At 38.2% G+C, this 20,712-nt stretch overlaps 3 protein-coding genes across 3 annotated transcripts; all 3 read left to right on the forward strand.

The window, feature by feature from the left end:
- The first annotated feature begins 1,211 nt into the window (after positions 1-1,211).
- LOC122638591 (cysteine-rich receptor-like protein kinase 10) lies at positions 1,212-5,098 on the forward strand. The gene is made up of 7 exons (XM_043831455.1): positions 1,212-2,082; positions 2,426-2,560; positions 2,851-2,972; positions 3,141-3,351; positions 3,594-3,831; positions 4,484-4,634; positions 4,781-5,098. Exons 1-7 carry the CDS (start codon positions 1,215-1,217, stop codon positions 5,096-5,098), a joined length of 2,043 nt encoding a protein of 680 aa, XP_043687390.1. The 5' UTR covers positions 1,212-1,214.
- Positions 5,099-12,559: 7,461 nt separating this feature from the next.
- Positions 12,560-13,397, forward strand: LOC122640673 (cysteine-rich repeat secretory protein 38-like). Its single transcript, XM_043833901.1, has one exon. It carries the CDS (start codon positions 12,583-12,585, stop codon positions 13,309-13,311), a length of 729 nt encoding a protein of 242 aa, XP_043689836.1. The 5' UTR covers positions 12,560-12,582; the 3' UTR covers positions 13,312-13,397.
- A 6,022-nt stretch (positions 13,398-19,419) lies between these two features.
- On the forward strand, positions 19,420-20,246 carry LOC122640674 (cysteine-rich repeat secretory protein 38-like). The gene has a single exon (XM_043833902.1). The coding sequence runs from the start codon at positions 19,420-19,422 to the stop codon at positions 20,143-20,145; it is 726 nt and encodes a 241-aa protein (XP_043689837.1). The 3' UTR covers positions 20,146-20,246.
- Positions 20,247-20,712: the final 466 nt, after the last annotated feature.

Genomic DNA, 20,712 nt, shown 5'->3' on the forward strand with positions numbered 1-20,712 from the left:
CTTTCCCATCCTCGTAGCATTTCAAAAATCCCCGTTTCCATTATGTCCTGTGTTAGAATATCACCTGCAACTGTTAGAAAATCTTGATCATCTATCAAAAGTTTAAAGGTTTATTTTGCTAATTTTAGAGCGGGTTCAAAAATTCCTACGACCAATAAACCAAATAGTTTCAAATCAGAGTTAGTAGGGAATTTAGAAAGTTGTATGAATATGAAGTATATTGTAAAGATTCCATCATGGGTGATTGTAATGTTGGTGGGCTGATATTCATATTAACATACCATTTTAACACATCCTTTATAATCAAAAGAGGATCAGCCTCAGAGCCGCACATAATGACTTTGTTTCTTATATTCCAGATAAAGTAACAGGTAATAATAAAAATAGATAGAATTTAAATCGAAGATTGTTTATCAATAACAATGGAGTCAAGGAAAGAAGCACACAGATGGATAAAGGATGGAGCAGATAGATGTTGAGTTCTCAGTCCAAGAGGATCAGAAGCCCAAATCTGTTTAGTCTAATCACATGATAGGAAAATATGTCAAATTGATTCATCATTAGAACCACAGAAAACACATGAAGAGTCGATTGACAGCCATCTCGAAATAGAGGCCCTCCCTGACAAGGAGTCCTGCATTTAAGATGCGACAAAAGAAAATTTTAAAACAAAGATTAATATTAAGTTTCTAAAAAAACCTCCACCATTTGGAAAACATATGGCTGGAGTGGATAGAATTGGTAATGTAAGAGGTTGCCTTCTTGGTACTAAATCGACCATTCTTTGTAAGAGAACATCTCCATGTATCCTCATTCCAAGAAATATCAATCCAAAGAATGTCATTCACACTTGAAGGGAGGAAAGAAGAATTTAATTTAAAACAATCCCACAGATCCTGTTTGTCATGAAATCAGAAACATAAATGAAATTCAAATTTGTATTTTTGACAAGTAGTGAGAAATTACCTATAGAAGAGGGGACCCATGGATCATGCCAATACGAAGTGGATTTATCATTCCCTATAGCACATGCTTGAAAATGGTTTTAAATACCGGTATTGGATCGGTTGGTATTGATCTATCCGTATCGGTATCGGTACAGCTATGATCGATTCCGATGTGATACCCATACGCATCACTGGTATTGGTCGAAAATTCCCTTGCGAGCTACCTGAAAGCGAAAGAGTGGTGGAAGTGCAGAACTGGGAGAAACGATGGAACCATGTACCATCACCACAACCCCAAGACCCACAGTCGTATTGGTCGTCTTCTTCATTACCTTCTCTTCACTGGTCAGCTTCAGCAGCTGCGTTGACCTTACGTACCTCTACGAGATTTGCTCCAACACAACTCTTTTCGAATCCAACAGCACTTACCAATCCAACCTCAACATTCTCCTCTCTTCTCTTTCCTCCAACGGCACCTCCAATTCCGACAACGCCTATCGTAACGCCACCATCGGCTGGAGCCCTAATTCCGTTTACGGCCATTACTACTGTAGAGGCGACGTCACTCGTGATGTCTGCCGTGATTGCATCAACACCGCCGTTCGTGACATTGTCCAGTACTGCCCTAACAGCAAAATCGGAATTATTTGGTACGATGAGTGTACATTGCGCTACTCCAACCAGTCCTTCTTCTCTAATGTCTCGGAGTCCCCTGCCTTCTCTATGTTTAATGCACAAGACATCTCTGATTCGACTTGGTTTGATCGGCTATTGAACGATACAATGCACAAGGCCGCCATTAAAGCTGCTTCCGATTCTCAGAGATTTGCCACTCAAGAAGCTAATTTTAAACGAGATCAGAATTTGTATTGTCTGGTGCAATGCAGTCCTGATTTGTCAGGGAACGACTGTGACAGATGCCTTGTGGATTCTATTGCTGATCTCCTCATATATTGTAGCCGTAACGAAGGAGGAAGGATGGTTTATCCGAGCTGTAATGTCAGGTTTGAGTTTTACCCTTTCTATGGACTTACAGCTTCAGCACCGTCTCCTTCGCCTACTACTCTTGTTTCTCCGTCTCCTTCGCTTAATCTTGTTTCTCCGTTGCCTCCGAGTAACAGAACTACCATTCCTGGTAAGCTACTTAGAGTTTCAGATTTTGATTGTTTAATTTGGATTAGATTAAGACGTCAATTCACTTGGATATCGCTAAACAGGGGACAGTTACTCTGTTTCCCACTGAGTCCTCAAACATTTCATTCAGAAGAGTAACCCATGTTCTAACGATTGATCCATTTGAACATGTTCAGAATCTCTGTTCTAATTCCAAGCTCAAAATTAAATTTATTTTAGTATTATCAGTAGTGAAGATCTTAAGATGCCATCGCCTAGTATCAGATGTGAATTCTAAATCGGTATTTATCATCAATGTGACACATTTGAGAATTGTTTCTTATTTTTTAAAATTTTCTATGCAGAGAAACAAGGAAGCTCGTCTAGAAAAATTGTTGCCATTGTTGTGCCAGTTGCCGGTGGAGGAGTGATTCTTTTATCTATTCTCTTGTATTGTTTGCTAATCCGGAAGAAAAAGAAGGACCCGTCAAAGGAGAATGGTAAAAGCTTTGGCCTTTTTTATCTCTACTTTTAAACACTCGACTTGATTATCAAAGTTCAGTATCTTGGCTCCTTGAAATTGACGTGAACGGTTCAATCTTGGAGTTGGAGATAAACAGATGTAAGATCTGAATGTGATCTTGCATCTTTTATGTCAAGTGACTAATATTCTAAAAGTGCCAATAGTTCCTAATCTTCTTGAACATCTTGATCTTGTTGGGAGTTTTTATTTATTCATTCATTCTTTTCAAAGTTCAAACTTTTTTCTCCCCTTTTGGCTTGTGCATAGGTGGGAACATACTTATAAGTGCGGAGTCGCTGCAATTTGATTTCAGTACGATCCTTGAAGCCACAGACAACTTTGCGGGCGCCAATAAGATTGGTGAGGGGGGATTTGGTAGCGTTTACAAGGTAAGAAAGACAAACGTGTAGTAACCAAACTAGAATTCATGTATGTCAAATTTCATTGTGCCATAGAATAGAAATTCTGATTAGTCATAAATTTGGAATAATTGAAGGTAGCTTTCATTTGATCATGAAACGACAGTAGTTTATTAATCACTTGTAATATGTCATCAGGGTAAACTTCCTAACGGACAAGAAATTGCTGTCAAGAGGCTCTCAAGAAACTCAGGGCAAGGTGCAGCAGAATTCATGAATGAGGTTGTGTTAGTGGCAAAGCTTCAACACCGCAATCTAGTTAGGCTATTGGGATTTTGCTTGGAGGGAGAAGAGAAAATTCTTATCTATGAGTTTGTAACCAACAAAAGCCTGGATTACTTCCTATTTGGTTCGCCCCACACACACTTCTCTCTCTCTCTCTCTCTCTCTCTTGGATGGGGGGAGTTGTTTTCTCTCATGTGACAAGGATTTCCATGAATTATACATTCTAATGTTATGCATATGTGCATCTAAAACTGAAACTCAACACACTTCATCCTCTTTTGTCCATGCACCAACCTTTCATGATGGACTATTGGACAACTTGACCAATTCCTGTATTCTGATTCTACCTTTTATTTGGATGACCAGATCCTGAGAAATGCATGCAGTTAGATTGGCAGAGACGCTACAAAATCATAGGAGGGATTGCTCGAGGGCTTCTTTATCTTCATGAAGATTCATGCCTTCGTATCATTCATAGGGATCTTAAAGCAAGCAATATCTTATTAAATGAGGATATGAATCCCAAGATCTCAGACTTTGGGCTTGCAAGAATTTTTGGCGAAAATCAAGCTCAAGCAAATACAAACAGAATAGTTGGGACTTAGTAAGTTTCTGAGCCTCATTCCTTCTTATAGTTATGATCAGAGAAAACATTTTGACACATTCAATTTTGCCAAGTTCTTAATTAATTGTTTTTTTTCTTTTTCTCTTCCCAATAGAAAAATGTTGGCTAATATTTGTAGGCCCCGGTCAGTCCTGGTGAGGAAAAATTAAGTGCGTAATCTCTGAAATTTACAACCTTTATTATCTTGTTCCTCAAAAAAACTGAGAGCAAAAGGAAATAGATATAGTATTAGACTAGTTTTATGAGTCATATGACTCATATCTGACCTGAATTTGGACAATACTTATAGCAGTTAAACCTAGCTGAATAATCAGTGTGAATTTTTATGAAGATGGTTCAGCCCATCTGGAAATGCTTGACATGAAATTGTAATTTGGGTAGGACTAGCCAACTTGATATCAGCTGCCACAACAGAGGCAGAAAAAAAGCTGTGTTAGCCAACTTGTTTTTCCTTCCACACCCCCACCCCCCCAAAAAAAAAAAAAAAAAGAAAGAAAGGAAAAAGAGTTTTGGTTGGTCCTTGAAGCTATAAATAACATATAGTGAAAATTAACTGAGGAGAAATGTGATCTAATAGAATCTCTATAGTTACCCTTAGTTGCTTAAATAATCATATAATAATTGCTTGCAGTGGCTACATGTCTCCGGAGTATGCAATGCATGGGCAATTCTCAGTCAAATCAGATGTATTCAGCTTTGGTGTATTAGTTTTGGAGATTGTAATTGGAAAGAAGAACAGTAGTTTCTATCAAACAGATGGTGCTGAGGACCTTATAAGCTATGTAAGTATGGATGTCTGGCTGTCTGCACTCCTTTTCCCTTTGTTACTGTTGATTGCTACTATCTACTGGAACATTACTAGCTAGGTCCATCGGTTTGCCTTAAAATCTGAGGAACCTAATTGACTTTTATGGGTCAATTGTTGCAGGCATGGAGACATTGGAAGGAAGGAACAGCCTTTGAGTTGATTGATCCAATCCTGGGAGAAAATTGTTCAAGAAGTGAAGTGATGAGATGCATTCATATTGGGTTATTGTGTGTTCAAGAAGTAGCTTACAGACCCACTATGGCGGAGGTAGTCCTCATGTTGACCAGTCACTCAGTTAGTCTTCCATTACCCTCACAACCAGCACTTTTTGTGCGACGCAGCATGGATTCAAGCATGCTTATAGAAGGAAAAGAAATGCATGAAGCGGTATCAGATCAATTTAAAGTCATGTCAATCACTGACGTAGAACCCCGATAGTGTGAATGGATCAAGGGTAATGTAGAACAAGTGTATGCTAATTATGAAGTGAGGTTGGGTTTGTGCAACATTTAATTATGCCTAGAATGGAAATAATCTATGCACAGAGCAAGTGAGGGAAATCATATATTCCTCAGCAAGGAACAAGAAGGGGCTGGCTGTTGAAAAGGGAAAGGCTTATTCACAAAGAGGGTAAATGATGAAAGAGCAAAATAGCAGTACAAATTTCTTTAAAGTTCTAGAACAAGAGATTTGAGGAACTTATATGTGAGGAAGGGAAATTTAAGGAAAGTGAGGTCCATGCTTACTAGAGGTAATTTCATCTACTCTTGGAGGGAGAGATTGGGAAACTTCTTGTCTGACGAGGTTGCCTAGGCTGTGGCCTTTGTTGTTGTTGTTGTACTACAGTGCTTTTTTATTTCACCTCTTTTTTAAAGAGATGACCATGAAGATGTTCTTTGTATGTGTGGGCAAGCCTAGGCCCCCTTTTTGAAAGTTTAAAAGGATAAGTGATGAGTGTCATTCTTTACTTCACATCTTTACAAGTTAAGATTACTCGGTCTGTTCTCATCTTTACAAGTTGGTTACTCGGTCTATTCTCTTGATCCCTTATTGACATTCTAGTACTTTGAAGTCCAAGTTAAATATTTTGATAATGCAAAAAATAGAACTGTGGCTAGAGATTGTTAATTTCATATGTCTTCAAATGCAGTCTGTTTTCATAGGCAAAGCCGCAGTTGTTTTGGCGGAGAGAACAACTAGAGATTAGTATTCCTAAAAGAGAAGAGAAAGCTCAAGTACTTCTTTGGCTGAGAGATGATGATTCAGGTTTCACTTTTGGTAGAGCATTTTCTGGAAGTTTGCCTTTCCATGGATGATAATGTTGATAAACTTTGTCACAAGTCATTACAATGATTGTTGTGAGATCATCCTGATCAAGGTTTGAAGTTTTATATTGATCACAGAGAAGCTAAGTCTGTCTTGGATTGTTGGAGTTTGGACTGGTTTCTTGTTTGCCTCTCTGTTGGGGCAGAGGTGAGAGGCTCTAGGAATGAGCAAAGGGAGTAGCCCAAAATTTAAAAAGGCCCATTTTTTATTTTCATATTCATTTTCAGTGTATCCCATGGTTCAAGAAATCGGTAAGGCTATGTTCGGAAGCTAAGAAAAGAAAAGAAAAAACATAATGAGACAAAAACTATGGTGACATAATAATTGGTTTATGTTTCTCTCTTCAAATTCAAAAATTTTCAAATTTCTTCTATTCTTTTCTTTTCTTTTCTTGCTTTCCAAACACAGCCTTAAGAGAAACCAGGGTGTAGTGTGAAGCTTAGCATTGTAAAACTTGGGTTAGATACCGTAGCTAATAAGGTCCACCTTACAGACTTAATGAGAATTAGGACATGGCTGGGTCTGTCGCTTATATGGATATACCCGAGCCAGGGCTAGCTTGAGCTCAGCTGAGGTAAGCCCACTTCAATGGTCCAACCCATAATTATCTACATTGGGTTTGGGCTTGGGCCTAGGGCTTGTCCAAACTCCAAAGACTACTTTTTTTAGGCCCATGTAGTGTTGGGCTGTTCAAGCTAATTCCAGTGCCAAGCTGATCAGAACTGGGACTCAAACCAGAACTGATCGGCTAGGAATTGGAACCGATCCACCCATTAAGTTATTGGTCTAGTTCTGTATTTGAATTTAGGAACAGATCAGTAAATAGAACAAGTCGTTTTTAGGATGAGTTTTCCAATGGTTCTAGAATCGAAAGGCCAATTAGGAATCGGTTGGAACCAAAACCGCTAGGTCCTGTTTAAAACTTAAAACACTTATAATCATATGGGAGAGCGTTGGGCATGTTGCCAACTTTTGTAAGCTAGCGGCAAACACCAATCACAGGGCTGGACACAGGAGGGTAAGTGGGTCTTTTCCAAAGGGTAAGAATATAGGATAACACATGCATGTTGGGCACCCTGGCGGCATGTCTAGCCTTTTCCCTAATCATATATAATGCAAGTTAGATTATTAGGAGGTGTTAAGAATTGGATTTCATTACCATGACCTTTGAGATTGATTACAACACTTATAGCATAAGATAGGAACCCACATAAATAGGAACTCTATCTTAGCATATAGCGTCCTCATCTAATAAGGAAGAGAATCGATGAGGATTGGTTACAATAGAAAACTGAATTAAACTTGTTAACTAATATCACATGTGATATCATATGTGGGCTGGCATATCTTCAACTAGTCTTGAGAGACAATCTAGGAATAATAATCTTAATGAATCACGGCCAGGTCATATGATGGGATCACGATCCCATAATAGGGAGAGATGATCTCTCGGTTGTTACACCCCCTCAAGGTGGGGATTTGATTGGTCGAATCTGCAATTTGTCACGCAGGAAAGTAAACCGGGCCATACTGAGAGCTTTAGTGAACACATCTGCAATTTGGTCATTTGTGGAGATGAATTGAACTTGCAATTCACGGGTAGCCACCTTAATTGTCACGAACAAAGTGATCGAAAGTTGATCTCCACGTGCTTGGTTCGAGCATGGAAGACTGGATTGATAGATAGATATGTGGCTTCGATGTTGTCACACCACAGGATAGGGGTAGATGGAAATGGGATTCCAAGTTCACCAAATAACGAATGAAGCCATGTAAGTTCAGCACAAGCATCAGTCACCGCTTTGCATTTGGATTCAGTGGAAGAGCGGGTCACAATTTTCTGTTTCTTGGAGGCCCACGAGATAAGATTGTGACCGATATAAATTGCATAACCACCCGTAGATTTTCTATCAGTACTGTCACCAACTTAGTCAGTACCAGAAAAGGCCTGCAATTAGAGAGAGAGAGAGTTGAATTTGGAGAAGAATAAGCCATGATCCCGGGTTTCTTTGAAATATCGAAGAATATGTTTGACCATTGTCTAATGCTCCTCAGATGGAGTGTGCATGTACTGACAAATACGATTGACAGAGAAAGCAACATCAAGACGAGTTAGGGTGATGTACTGGAGGGCAACGACAACGGAGCATTATTTTGTAGGGTTGACCACGAAGACACTCCCTGCATCGGATGCCGTAAACGTGTAACCATGGGAGTGGAGATGGGCTTACAATCAGACATGCCAGCATGCTATAACAGATCAGAGATATAGCAGGACTGAGATAGTAGAACCCTTATCGATTGGTATAGAATCTCGATACCAAGAAAGAAGCTTAGAGGGTCGCAATTAATTAGGATTATTATTCCTAGATTGTTTCTCAAGACTAGCTGAAGATATGCCAGCCTATATATAATATCATGTGATATTATATATGAGCTTGAGAGACAATCTAGGAATGATAATCTTAAAGAATCACATTCAGGTCATATGATGGGATCGATCCCATAATAGGGAGAGAGAATCTCTCGGTTGTTAGGAGGAAAGCAAGGGCTACACATCATGAGTTAAGGGTTTGTAGTAGAAGGGAGAACAGAAGTCCGTCATGGCATCATCTGCAATTGCAAACTTGCGATGATGGCCACTGCTAGGGTTTTTCTATGGCATAATTCAGTGCGAAGTAATGAAATTTTTGTTTTCTTCTTAAAAGCCTCTCTTTCTCTCACTGTAATGGAGATTTTTTTTATTAAAAATATTTTAGTTCATATTTTATTTGTAAATTTATGGTAAAATACATCTGAGGTGTCCAATCTTTGTTAAAAAGATTTTTGAGGTACCCATTCTTTCAAAAAAGACAGTAATACTCTAAATTAAATATATTTTCAAATTTACTCCTCTCAATCCCACTCCCAACCATCACCTCCCTTTCCTTTTCCAATTCTAACCCCAATTATGATCAATGCCACGACCACCACTTCAACCCTGCAAACCCGCCTTGCCCTTCCCTGCAACCTCAACCCAATAGCATCAATTTTTTTTTTTGAATTAGTTATAAAATCTGGAAGTCCTCCTGTATATATTCTAGGGAAATGTTCCTTTGAACATGAGGCATTTACTACGGTTACGCACATGGATATTTTATTTATTTATTTTTAAGAAGAGAAAAAAATAATAAAACGTAGTAAACACCTCTTGTTTGGAGAGACTTTTCCTACTCTTTTATTGAAAAGATTGTTATAACATACAATTTCATTAAGGGAAGCAAAGAAAGTGGTACCATGACTAAAATAGTAGGAACCTATGTCATCGGGAGAACGATTAGAAATTTTGTTGCTTCAAAATTCAAGAGTAAGATGCCATGGGCCTAATACATGTTCAAGAAGAAAGAAAAGCAGAAGGTGCCAACACCACAAATCGATTGTTTACTAAATGGTTTTCTTCAGCATCTGCATGGGATTTGGTGCTGTTTAAAGGAACACAGTTCTTTAGTGGAAAGTGGTTTTGTTTAAACATCAATCATGTGGTGAGCCTTGTTGTGTACTTTGCCAGTTCAGGAATTCTGGCATAGGACTATAATAAAAGGATTATAATAAAAAGGATTCTGTCCAGCACCCTGTCTGGGCTGCATATGCAGCGCCGGATTTGGTGAGGCATGAAAAGACCGTCTCACCTTTGCTCGGGCAAGGCGTTCGGGCAGGGGTGAGGTGGTCTTTTCACATCTCATTGTGTCTGGCGCTGCACATGCAGCCCGGGCAGGGCGCTGGACATGAGCCAAGTCCGGACTATAATCATTCTTAACTGTTGTCTTTGCGATATGCCAAGGAAGGTATATAGAAAGGGGTTCTTCAAAACGTTGCCATTTGTACAACTTTTATGGCGAATGCAGATGGTTCAAAAAAGAATTCAAGGGCAATTCAGTTTGTGATCTTGTTGTCAAAATGGCTTTCTATGAGAAAGAAATATGCATAAATGGACCCCACCCTCATATACTTACAATCAAATTTAGAGCACAATTAACTTTGATATTAAGACAAAAGTCAACTACCTCCAAGGCTCGGTGCAAGTAGGGATGTAAATGGATTAGATTCATATCGGATATGGATCGGATGGGATTGGAGCCGGATATTTCATGGCCGAATACGGATAATTCTTAACGGATTCGGATGCGGATTGGATTGGAATTTTCAGCCATTCGTTTACATATCTGCCTTGTGTAACATGGACCTAGCTTCCTCCCCCTAGCGGATACAATTCATTCTCGGTCAATCCATATCTCTTAGATCGTGATTCTCTTTTCATCATATTCTAGAACATGCTGATTCTTCAAAAATCCTCAAAATCATTATTTAATTAATTTTTTGTTATTAAATATTCGAATTTTATTTCGGACAGATTTAAATTGGAGTATTCAGATTATCTTATGGATATCTCTAAACGAATACGGATGCGGATTTGAATTCGGATTTTGATTATTCATTTATATCCCTAGGTGCAAGATCTGCATATTAGACAACTTTAAGTTATTTATTGCCTATGTATATTTTGTTTCTTTTATTTCCTTTTTCAATACAATTTATTCACCCAAAATAATTAATCGGTCGTTCTTGGTCCAACCCGAATAGTCTAGTAAACAGACAGATAAGGACCAATTAGGGGACCAATTGATTAGATCATGATGACAGCTTGCATAATTGGTTGGTTTTCGTGCTGGCTCCAGAGGTGCAAGACCGATTAAGGCCTGAACTGATTGGTTTGACACCCCTAGTAGCCAGGTCTTAGGATCAAATCATACCTTCACTCTTCCCCCTAATAAAACCAAGGGAGAAAAAGACAAGTAATTATCAATCATGCTACCTCGTTTGATCCTCTAGAAGCATATACAAGACCAAACTATATCTTTCAAAGTCTCTTCCTAAATTGGAGTTATGTCAGGGAGATAGTTTTTCAGAAAAAGTTTTCCTTCACCCACGGTGATAGAAAGGCCCACTTATTTAAGCTTATCATTACTTCCTCTATATGTTAGAGATCGAAAATACCCTTCATTGCTATTTTCCTATGCTCATCCAACACCAATAATGACTATTAGTGAAAGAATTTCTCTTTCTCCACCGTGGCTTGAGGAAAACTTGATATTTTTGTATGGATTTTAATTTTTTTTTAAATATTATCATTAGGTTTTTTTGACCTTTCTTCTTCCTCACCCACCGTATGATCAATTCTAATGTTAGAAAAACAACGTCCATAATGACGATTTTATAGAAGAAAAATACAGAGAAAGATAAGAACAAACACACAAGACAAGATTTATGTGATTCACCCCCACGAAGGAAGGCTACATCCATAGATGATAGAACGATTCCACTACTTCGGTGAAGCAAAATACAAACCCTCAATTTCACATCTCTCAAAGAGATAACATTATATAGGAAAACTCTAACCTAGAAAGTACAAAACTGCCCCTAGATATCCACCTGGTCTGGTTCAAACCTAAACCAACATTTGTTGAAATACATATCAAATCAAAGATCTCGACAAGCTCTAACAAGAATCAGCGCCTATGGTGCTATGATATGCACTTTTTGGCCATTCTGATGCGATTCGAAATTGAAACGGCCCGCCAAAAAATCACCATAGCACTTTCTGGATTGAGACCAGACTTCACCAATAACATCTAGAAGGATGCTAGTCATTAAAATAAAAAACAAGTCTAGAAGCATGTAACTTAGTCCAAGCGAGTAATTAATTTTCCACAATAAAAAAAGAGGCTGACAAAAGACAATTTGTGGAAAAATGCCAACTTTTGGTATCTTACCCTAATGTCAACAAGCTCTATCTATGCCGAAATGAAGTTTCTTAAGCCATAGATTATGAATGGGATATGACGGTATAAGCACTGAATAGGTCTATCACATTAATTAACAGGCATTATTATGTATATTATGTATATAGTTTTTGATGATTCAGTCAACAAAGTTGATATTTTTGACCAGAAGTTGTTAATCATTCGTTTGAATGGCGCATATTAAGGAGAAAGTTTCTCTCTACCGCCATAGTAAAGAGTATCAAAGTATATCCTTAACCATCCTTATCGTAGGAAGTCTTCTACCTCCACCTAGAGTCAACCGCGGCGATCGATAATGGTTGTGAATCTGTTCTGTTCACGATTGGTGAAGAGAAACTGTTATGTATATCTTAAATTTTTGTATCGGTTTGGTGGCGATTCGAATTGAACTTTTCCTCAGACTTTAGGATTTTTGAATATTAAAGGTTTCTGGGAGAGATCTTCATTGTAACTTTTTTCAATTTACATAGTGAAACAGCTTCAACTTCTCCTGTAGAAGTAATACACCATATTGGTGTATGAACTACGTTAAATCTCCGTATGATCTTGCTCTATTTTCGTATTTATTCGTGTTTTGTTAGGTGTTTGTTCAAACAAAAACTCTTATCCTTAAAATTTTATTTTGACGCGGTTCAAAGTCAGCAGTTAAGCATTCCCTATATATATTTGTTATTTAAAGGGTTGAATCCAAAGAAGAAATTAACCATATATACATCCAAAGTGAAGAGCTAGCCTATCCATCATCTATAGTCCAAAATGTATCTTCTAAGGTTATCTCCTCTCCATCTCCTATCCTTCTTTGCTCTTCTTCTCCAAGCTGTTCTTGGAGCTGACCCTCTCTATCATTTCTGCTCAAATTCTAAGAACTACACTTCCAAAAGCACCTATGAAACCAACTTGAACAAGGTGATGAAATCTCTCATCAATACTGTTCCTTCCAAAGGCTTTGGAGTTGCCTCAGCTGGCAAAGATCCTGATGAGGTATATGGGCTTGGTCTATGTAGAGGTGATGTCTCAAGCACTGATTGTAAGAGTTGTCTTACCGACGCAGACCCCGAGCTTCGCAGTCGCTGCCCTAATGACAAAGAAGCTATCATTTGGTATGATTATTGTGAATTGAAATACTCTTATGATGATTTCTTTGGTAAGATTGATACCAAGTATATATTCTATATGTGGAATACACAGAATGTAAGTGATCCTGCAACATTCAATTACAAAGTTAAGGAATTGCTTAACCAGGTAGCAACTGAAGCTTATCAAAGTAAAAAGTTTTATGCTACTGGAGAGTTAGTGATTGATAGTTCAGAGAAACTCTATGGTTTGGCTCAGTGCACAAGGGATCTCTCTAGTGCTTACTGCAAGGAGTGCTTGGATAATGCAATAAGTGACCTTCCTAATTGTTGTGATGGTAAAAGAGGAGGAAGAGTTGTTGGTGGTAGTTGCAATATAAGATATGAGCTTTACTCCTTTGTAAATTCTTAGAACAAGAAGATTGATCATGATTAGGGTTTAGGGTTCATCCATACACAGTTTACTACTAAATAAAGTGTTATAGGATTGGGAACCCGTTTTGACATCGTATTGTAATCCGTTTTGGTTTACTATGAGAATTCATGAGGTAATAAAACTATATGGATTAGTTTGTCTTTTTAAGATATTTTTTTTTGGGTGCAAATATCTCCAACCCCACTGAAGGGGGAATTTTATTATGTTATGCGTGGAATACACATGGGAGGAGACAGACACATCTCCTGGATCCATGGATTGGAGTTGGGCCAAACTGTCCTACACGTAAGTGACAGTGCCCTCTTGGCCAGGGAGTTAGCAATGCTGTTATTCCCCGTTGGAACAAAACTAAAAGCACAAGATACAAAACAAGAAGACAAATGCATGATGTCTTCAAAGATAGGCTTCAAGCACAAAGGCGATGCTTCACAGTCATAGGGAGATTGTCTTCTCCTATGATCATTGCCCCATCTACAATGTTCTCATTCTAGTCTCATTCTAGTCACTTGAGATCTTATAACTTGAATCCAGTGTCTTCTCCAACCCCAATCATCTTCTCCTACTAGTTGAGTTTATAGGTCTCTTCTTCTTTTTTTTTTTTTTTGCTTTTGTTTTTTTTTTTTTTGGGGGGGGGGGGGGGGAGGTTGCTAGAAGATCATAATAAAATGAATGAAAAAGAAAGATATAGAATTAACATCCAGGCATACCCGGACTGATTCAACCAAACACCGAGCAAAGACCTAGCCCACCTTTGGCATGGCCATCAGCAGGGAAAAGTCCAACTCCTAATGTTCAATTTCTCAACCTAATATGGACTAACCACGGCCCGGAACCCACACCCCCCCCCCCCCCAAAAAAGAGCTTCTGTGTGACCAATATGCCCTTCTTCACTTTCATATGTATTGGTGTCTCTTTCCTGGGTCTGTCTTCTCCGAGCACAACAGGTCTTAATTAGTGCGACTGTGCGAGAGACTAGTGAAATAATCCGTACACCATCGAGCATTGACATAGAGTCTCATCAATTCATGCACATAGCCCATCAAAGAATCAACAGTATTTTCGGGAGATTAAACTTGAGATCAGGCTTCACCAATAACACACAGAGTAATGTGAAACCAAGAACTTTGGCTTGGAGGGGTAATTAATGTAGTAGCTGCTGCTTATTTCTCATGATTTGACCTTATATATATTGGGCTAAACCGCTGTTTCAATACCCATCTCAACTTTTAGTGGGCCGATCCCACTGTATCCAGAAGCACAGTCATTTTCAAGGTCAGCCCATCCACATATATCAGTCAAAGTGTCCCCTTCAAAACCCTACAGTACATGATGAGTTTGACTTGTTAAGTAGACCAAATTAATGGAGAACGTTAATTTACCATAAAAAAAAAAATTAATGGAGAATGTTTCTCCTCACCCACGTGAACTGAATGAACGCCATAATTCTCGTCAATGCTGCCCGAAGTCAATGCTGCACTTAGATCGAGTCCCATCCAATGGGATTGTTATCGCGTCAAGTACTTGACGCGGTCAAATGTGCATCCTACGATTGGGTACCGTTCATGTGTGTACGATGGGGCCTATTGTGCGCACATGGGCAGTGCCCAACCACACGATGCGCACTTGATCACATCAAGTACTTGACGTGATAATTTCCCCCATCCAATGCACTAAAGATAGGGCACAGTGAAGAGAGAAACTTCCTCCCAAATTAATTAGGCCCTGTTTGGTTAAAGTAAAACTAGATGAATTAATTAAATTTTCATTTGGTAGGTGAACCAATATTTGTCATGTGCAGTATCATTTAGGACCCAAATTTTATGTACACATAGGTCACAAGGTACTCTAACTTGCTGCTAAGTTGGGATCCAATCAGAGTTGGCCACCTAGCATATACACACCTTTGATGATTTAACGAAGATTTAATTAATTTTTGAAGGTGGATCCCCAATCTGATCTTGGTTTCCTTTAATTTTCTCTGTTAATAGCCATGCTGAAGGTGGAGTTGGGGGTTTCCAGTGTTTTGTATCCCGTCCGGCCATCCGGATATGCCTGTATGTTAATCCTATATTTTTTTTTTCTTCTTAATATATTCATTGTTGGTCTTATACAAAAAAAAATTTTAATTTTTAAAAGAAAATATACATATCTAGAAAACACAAAGGGAATGATGCCAATACATGTGTGTAAATGATTTAGTTATTCTATGAAATTTGACATGTGGTCAATCCATACTATGTCCTTCCTATTCATTAATTGGATTTGCCAAATCATCCTTCCATGTGGTGGGTGGCTTGTCGATGGAGACTTCCATGAATTGACCGAATATAAGAACCTTAATCTGTTTTCCTATTATGTTTTTCCAGTTCAATATGCTGAAATGGGTTAGAATCCTGTATTCTCGAGGGCTTCTTTATTTCCATGAGGATTCACTTTCATATTGTTCAGAGATCCTACAGCAAGCAATATCTTGTAAAATGGGTCAATGAATCCCAAGATCTCAGACCTTGGGGTTGCAAGTATTAAAGTAATATAGAGGGGATTTCGATAGTTACCTTTGTAGCGTGATATCCACAATGCAACGGAAGATGGATCGTGATGTGCATGATCAATAATCAAACAATTACGTCGCAAATAGCGAGAGGGCGAATAATCTCCTTCGTGGCAGTTTTCTCGTCCTCCAAACTCCAAGACTAGAGGCAGTGATGGAAACCTCTTAAGAATACACACTCACATACAAAAGGGAGAGAAAGAGTGATAGCCAAGAGAGATGTAAAGGGAGAGAGAGACATGAGAGGGAGAAGGGAGCTACGGCAATCTAATGCTATATGCAGCCTCCCTCTTCTAACTATAACCCTAGTGGGCCTATGGGTCCCATAGCTGTCCCAAGTGGGCGCCCGACCCATATAGGTTAACAACAAGAATTTTGGTGAGGACCAACAAACTCAAGTAAATACAAACTGAAAAGTTGGGAATTAGTAAACTTCAGAGCCTCATTATAATTAGAGAACACATTTTGATGCATTCAATTTTTCTAATTTCTTAATTAATTGTTTTTATTTTTTTCATCACAATAGAAATGTTGGCTATATTTGTATTCTCCAACCAGGCCTATTGAGGAAATATTAAGTTTATATCTATGAAATCTATAACCTTTATTTTTTAGGCGTACAAATATCACTCCAAGAAATTAAATGAATTTTCCTTTCCATCAAAGGCCCTGATTAAAGAAATTTGGCGAACATTGACTCCAACTTCTTGATGACATGACTAGGCAACTCAAATAATCCGGACCAATAAATATACCCTCCTTTGAGCTTTGAGATAATAAATTGAAGACGACCAACAAATGAGAGGAAACGAGATTTTCAGCCTTCCAATCTCTTTCTAACCAAGTCAAGAAAAGGGAGCACAATCACTCGATTTTAATTTTCCTAAAATCAAAGGAACACTTTGATACTTGTTGGGGAGACGAGCTTTAGTGAATCTAGAGATCTGAATCAGAGAATTTCGAATAAGGTCATCTGCACCCTCAATGGTAACAGAGGACTTAGAGTTGTTTACTTTAAGACTCGAGACAATGGAAAAATAGCTAAGAGTCTCAAACACAGCTGAAATGGATTCACAATCAGCCTTGACAAACACCATCAAATCATCTTCAAAAATTAAGTGAGAAAACTGTAGGGGTTTAGAATAGTAAATGGTTGGGATTGTCCAAAATGGTTCAATTTCATATTTTTTAAATAAGGAGTTTTCTTCTCAGTTCTTTGGTTGAAGGTGGTTTGGTTTAAACATCAATCATGTGGTGAGCCTTGTCCTGTACTTTGCCCACTCAAGAGTTCTCAAAGGCATAGGAGTATAATCATTCTTCACTGTTGTCTTTGATGGATGCCAAGGAAGAGATAAACCATTTATTTTTCAAATACTCTTTCTCCTTACTTAAAAGGAAAGGGGTTCTTCGAAAATGCTGGCCTTCAAATTGGCTTGTGTGCAACTTCGACGACAAATGCAGATGGATCAAAAAAGAATTCAAGGGCAATTCAGTTTGTGATTTTGTTGTCAAAATGGCCTTTTGTGCCTCACTATATCACATTTGGTAGAAAAGAAATATGCGTAGATAGACCTCACCCTCACATATGTACAGTCAAATTTAGAACACCATTAACTTTGATATTAAGACAAAGGCCAACTACCTCTAAGGCTTGGCGCAAGAAACCGTTATTGTCTCCTCTTGGGGTTTGCATATTACACAACTTTCAGTTGTTTATTGCCTCTGTATATTTTGTTTCTTTTCTTTTCTTTTCGTTTGGGTGTAATTTGTATATCTTTTTCTTTTTCTTTTAATACAGTTTATTCATCCAAAAAAATTAATCGGTCATTCTTGGTCCAACCCGAATAGTCCATTAAACAAACTGATTACCGACTGATTAGACCTTGATGACAGATTACATAATTGGTTGGTTTTCGTCCTGACTCCAGAGGTGCAAGACTGATTAAGGCCCGAATTGATAGGTTTGACACCCCTAGTAGTCAAGTCTTAGCTAGGATCAAATCATACCTTAACTTCTCACCTTCACTCTTCCCCCTAATAAAACCAAGGGGAAAAAGAGAGAAGTAATTATCAAACATGCTACCTCGTTTGATCCTCTAGAAGCATATACAAGGTCAAACTATACCCTTCAAAATCTCTTCCCAAATTGGAGTTATGTCAATAAGACAACTTTTCAGGGAAAGTTCTCCTTAACGCACAGTGAACGAAAGGCCCACTTATTTAAGGTTATTATCACTCCCTTTATATGTTGGTGATCGAAAATACCCTTCATTTCTATTCCCTTATGTCCATCCAACACCAATGATGACTATTAGTAAAAGAATTCCACCTCCTTCCATCGTGATTTGAGGAAAACTGGATATTTTTTTATGGACTGAGTTTCCCTCCACCCACGGTGAATGAGATCCCATTCATCGAGGGGCGGGAGAGAGCGGAAATGGGTATTATAGAACGTACAAAAATCCTAGGATGGTGGATGAATTGTTCTCTAATGGGTGGAGAAAAACTTTGTCCTTTTAAAGGATTTTAATTTTTTTTAAATATTCTGTTAGGTTTTCTTGACCTTTCTTCTTCCTCACCCACCATATGATCAACTCTAGAATGGTGGTATCAATAGAAAAAACAAGAAGTCTAGAAGGGTATAACAAGTCCAAGCGAGTAATTCTTCACAATAAAAGAGGGTGACAGAGACAATTTGTGGAAAAATACCAACTATTTGTATCTTACCCTAATTTCAACAAGCTATATCTATGCAGAAACGAGGTTTCTTAAGTCATAGATTATGAATGGAATATGACGATATAAGCACTGAATCGTTCTAGCCTGTATATATAGCTAGTTTTTTATCTTTCGGTCAACAGAGTTGATATTTTTTACCAGTATGTCTCTCTCTCTACCGCCATCGTAAAGAGTATCAAAGGATATCCTTAACCTTCCTTACCTTCTTAAAAAAAAAAAAAAGAAGAGAAAATTACATGATTAGCTACTTTTGGATTTTCATTTACAAAACTGTCCATCCTATTTTTTAGTTAACAAAAATAGATAAAAACAAGTTAAGATTTTCAAAACTGGACAAAATAGTGTCTCTCCCTCCCACACTTACTTTTTTAGATATTTTTATCCCCTGTCATTGCCTTCTCGCCCAGGCATCCTCCTTTCCCTGCAATCCTACGCTTGTCCCAGCCACCGCCATTCTCTGCTACCCCAAGTAGCAGAGGAAAAAAAAAAGAGATTTTTTCAGAGGGGAACTGCCGAGGAAAGAAGGAGAGTCCCTGTTTTGTCTAGTTTTGTAAAATTAAACTTGTTTTTGTTTATTTTTGTTAACTCAAACATAAGGTAGACAATTTTGTAAATGAAAACCCAAAAGTAACTAAGCAGGTAATTTTCCCAAAAAAAAAAACCCCTCTTTATCTTAGGAAGTCTTCTTCTCCCCTCACCTATAGTCAAAGTCAGCATTAAGTATTCCCTATATATTTGTTATTTAAAGGGTTGAATCCAAAGAGGAAACCCATACATCCAAAGTGGTCAAGAAAATGTATCTTCTAAGGTTATCTCCTTTCCATCACTTATCCTTTGCTTTTCTTCTCCAAGCTGTTCTTGGAGCTGACCTTCTCTATCATTTCTGCTCAAATTCCAAGAACTACACTTCCAAATGCACCTATGAAACCAACTTGAACAAGGTGATGAAATCTCTCATCTATAGTGTTCCTTCCAAAGGCTTTGGAGTTGCCTCAGCTGGCAAAGATCCTGATGAGGTATATGGGCTTGGTCTATGTAGAGGTGATGTCTCAAGCACTGATTGTAAGAGTTGTCTTACCGACGCAGACCCCGAGCTTCGCAGTCGCTGCCCTAATGACAAAGAAGCTATCATTTGGTATGATTATTGTGAATTGAAATACTCTTATGATGATTTCTTTGGTAAGATTGATACCAAGTATAAATTCTACATGTTGAATACACAGAATGTAAGTGATCCTGCAATATTCAATTACAAAGTTAAGGAATTGCTTAACCAGGTAGCAACTGAAGCTTATCAGAGTTCAAAGTTTTATGCTACTGGAGAGTTAGTGATTGATAGTTCAGAGAAGCTCTATGGTTTGGCTCAGTGTACCAGGGATCTCTCTAGTGCTTACTGCAAAGATTGCTTGGATAATGCTATAAGTGATCTTCCTAATTGTTGTGATGGGAGAAGAGGAGGAAGAGTTGTTGGTGGTAGTTGTAATATCAGATATGAGCTTTACTCCTTTGTAAATTCTTAGGAGATTGAGATTATCAGTCGGGTTTGGGGTTCATATATCCATACACCTACAGTTTACTACTAAATAAAGTGTTATAGGATTAGGAACCCTCTTTGACAACCCCATGCAAGTATTATGGTGTTGGCCTCTATGTATTGTAATTTGTTTTGGTTTACTATGAGATTTCATGAGGTAATAAAACTATATGGATCAGTTTGTCTTTTTAAGATTAAATTTATGTAACCTAGTTGCTAACACAGACGTAGGGAGATTGTCTTCTCTTATGATCATTGCTCCATCTACAATCTTCTCATTCTTGTCACTTGAGATCTGAAAACTTGAATCCATTGTCTTCTCCAACTGGTTGAATTAGAAAATTTGAAATTTATATGGCATTCAATATTATGGGAATGGACCAATACACAATCGAGCATTGACGAAAAGTCGCTCATCAATCCATGCACACAGTGTTAGGAAATAACAACACTGCAAAATGGCGATTTGCAAAAGAGAAAGCACATACAAGACAACATGGTTCACCCTTAAGAAGGTAGGGTACATCCACGGCCGAACAATAGTCCAGATCCA

Source organism: Telopea speciosissima, chromosome 9, assembly GCF_018873765.1.
Source record: "Telopea speciosissima isolate NSW1024214 ecotype Mountain lineage chromosome 9, Tspe_v1, whole genome shotgun sequence".
NCBI lineage: Eukaryota > Viridiplantae > Streptophyta > Magnoliopsida > Proteales > Proteaceae > Telopea > Telopea speciosissima.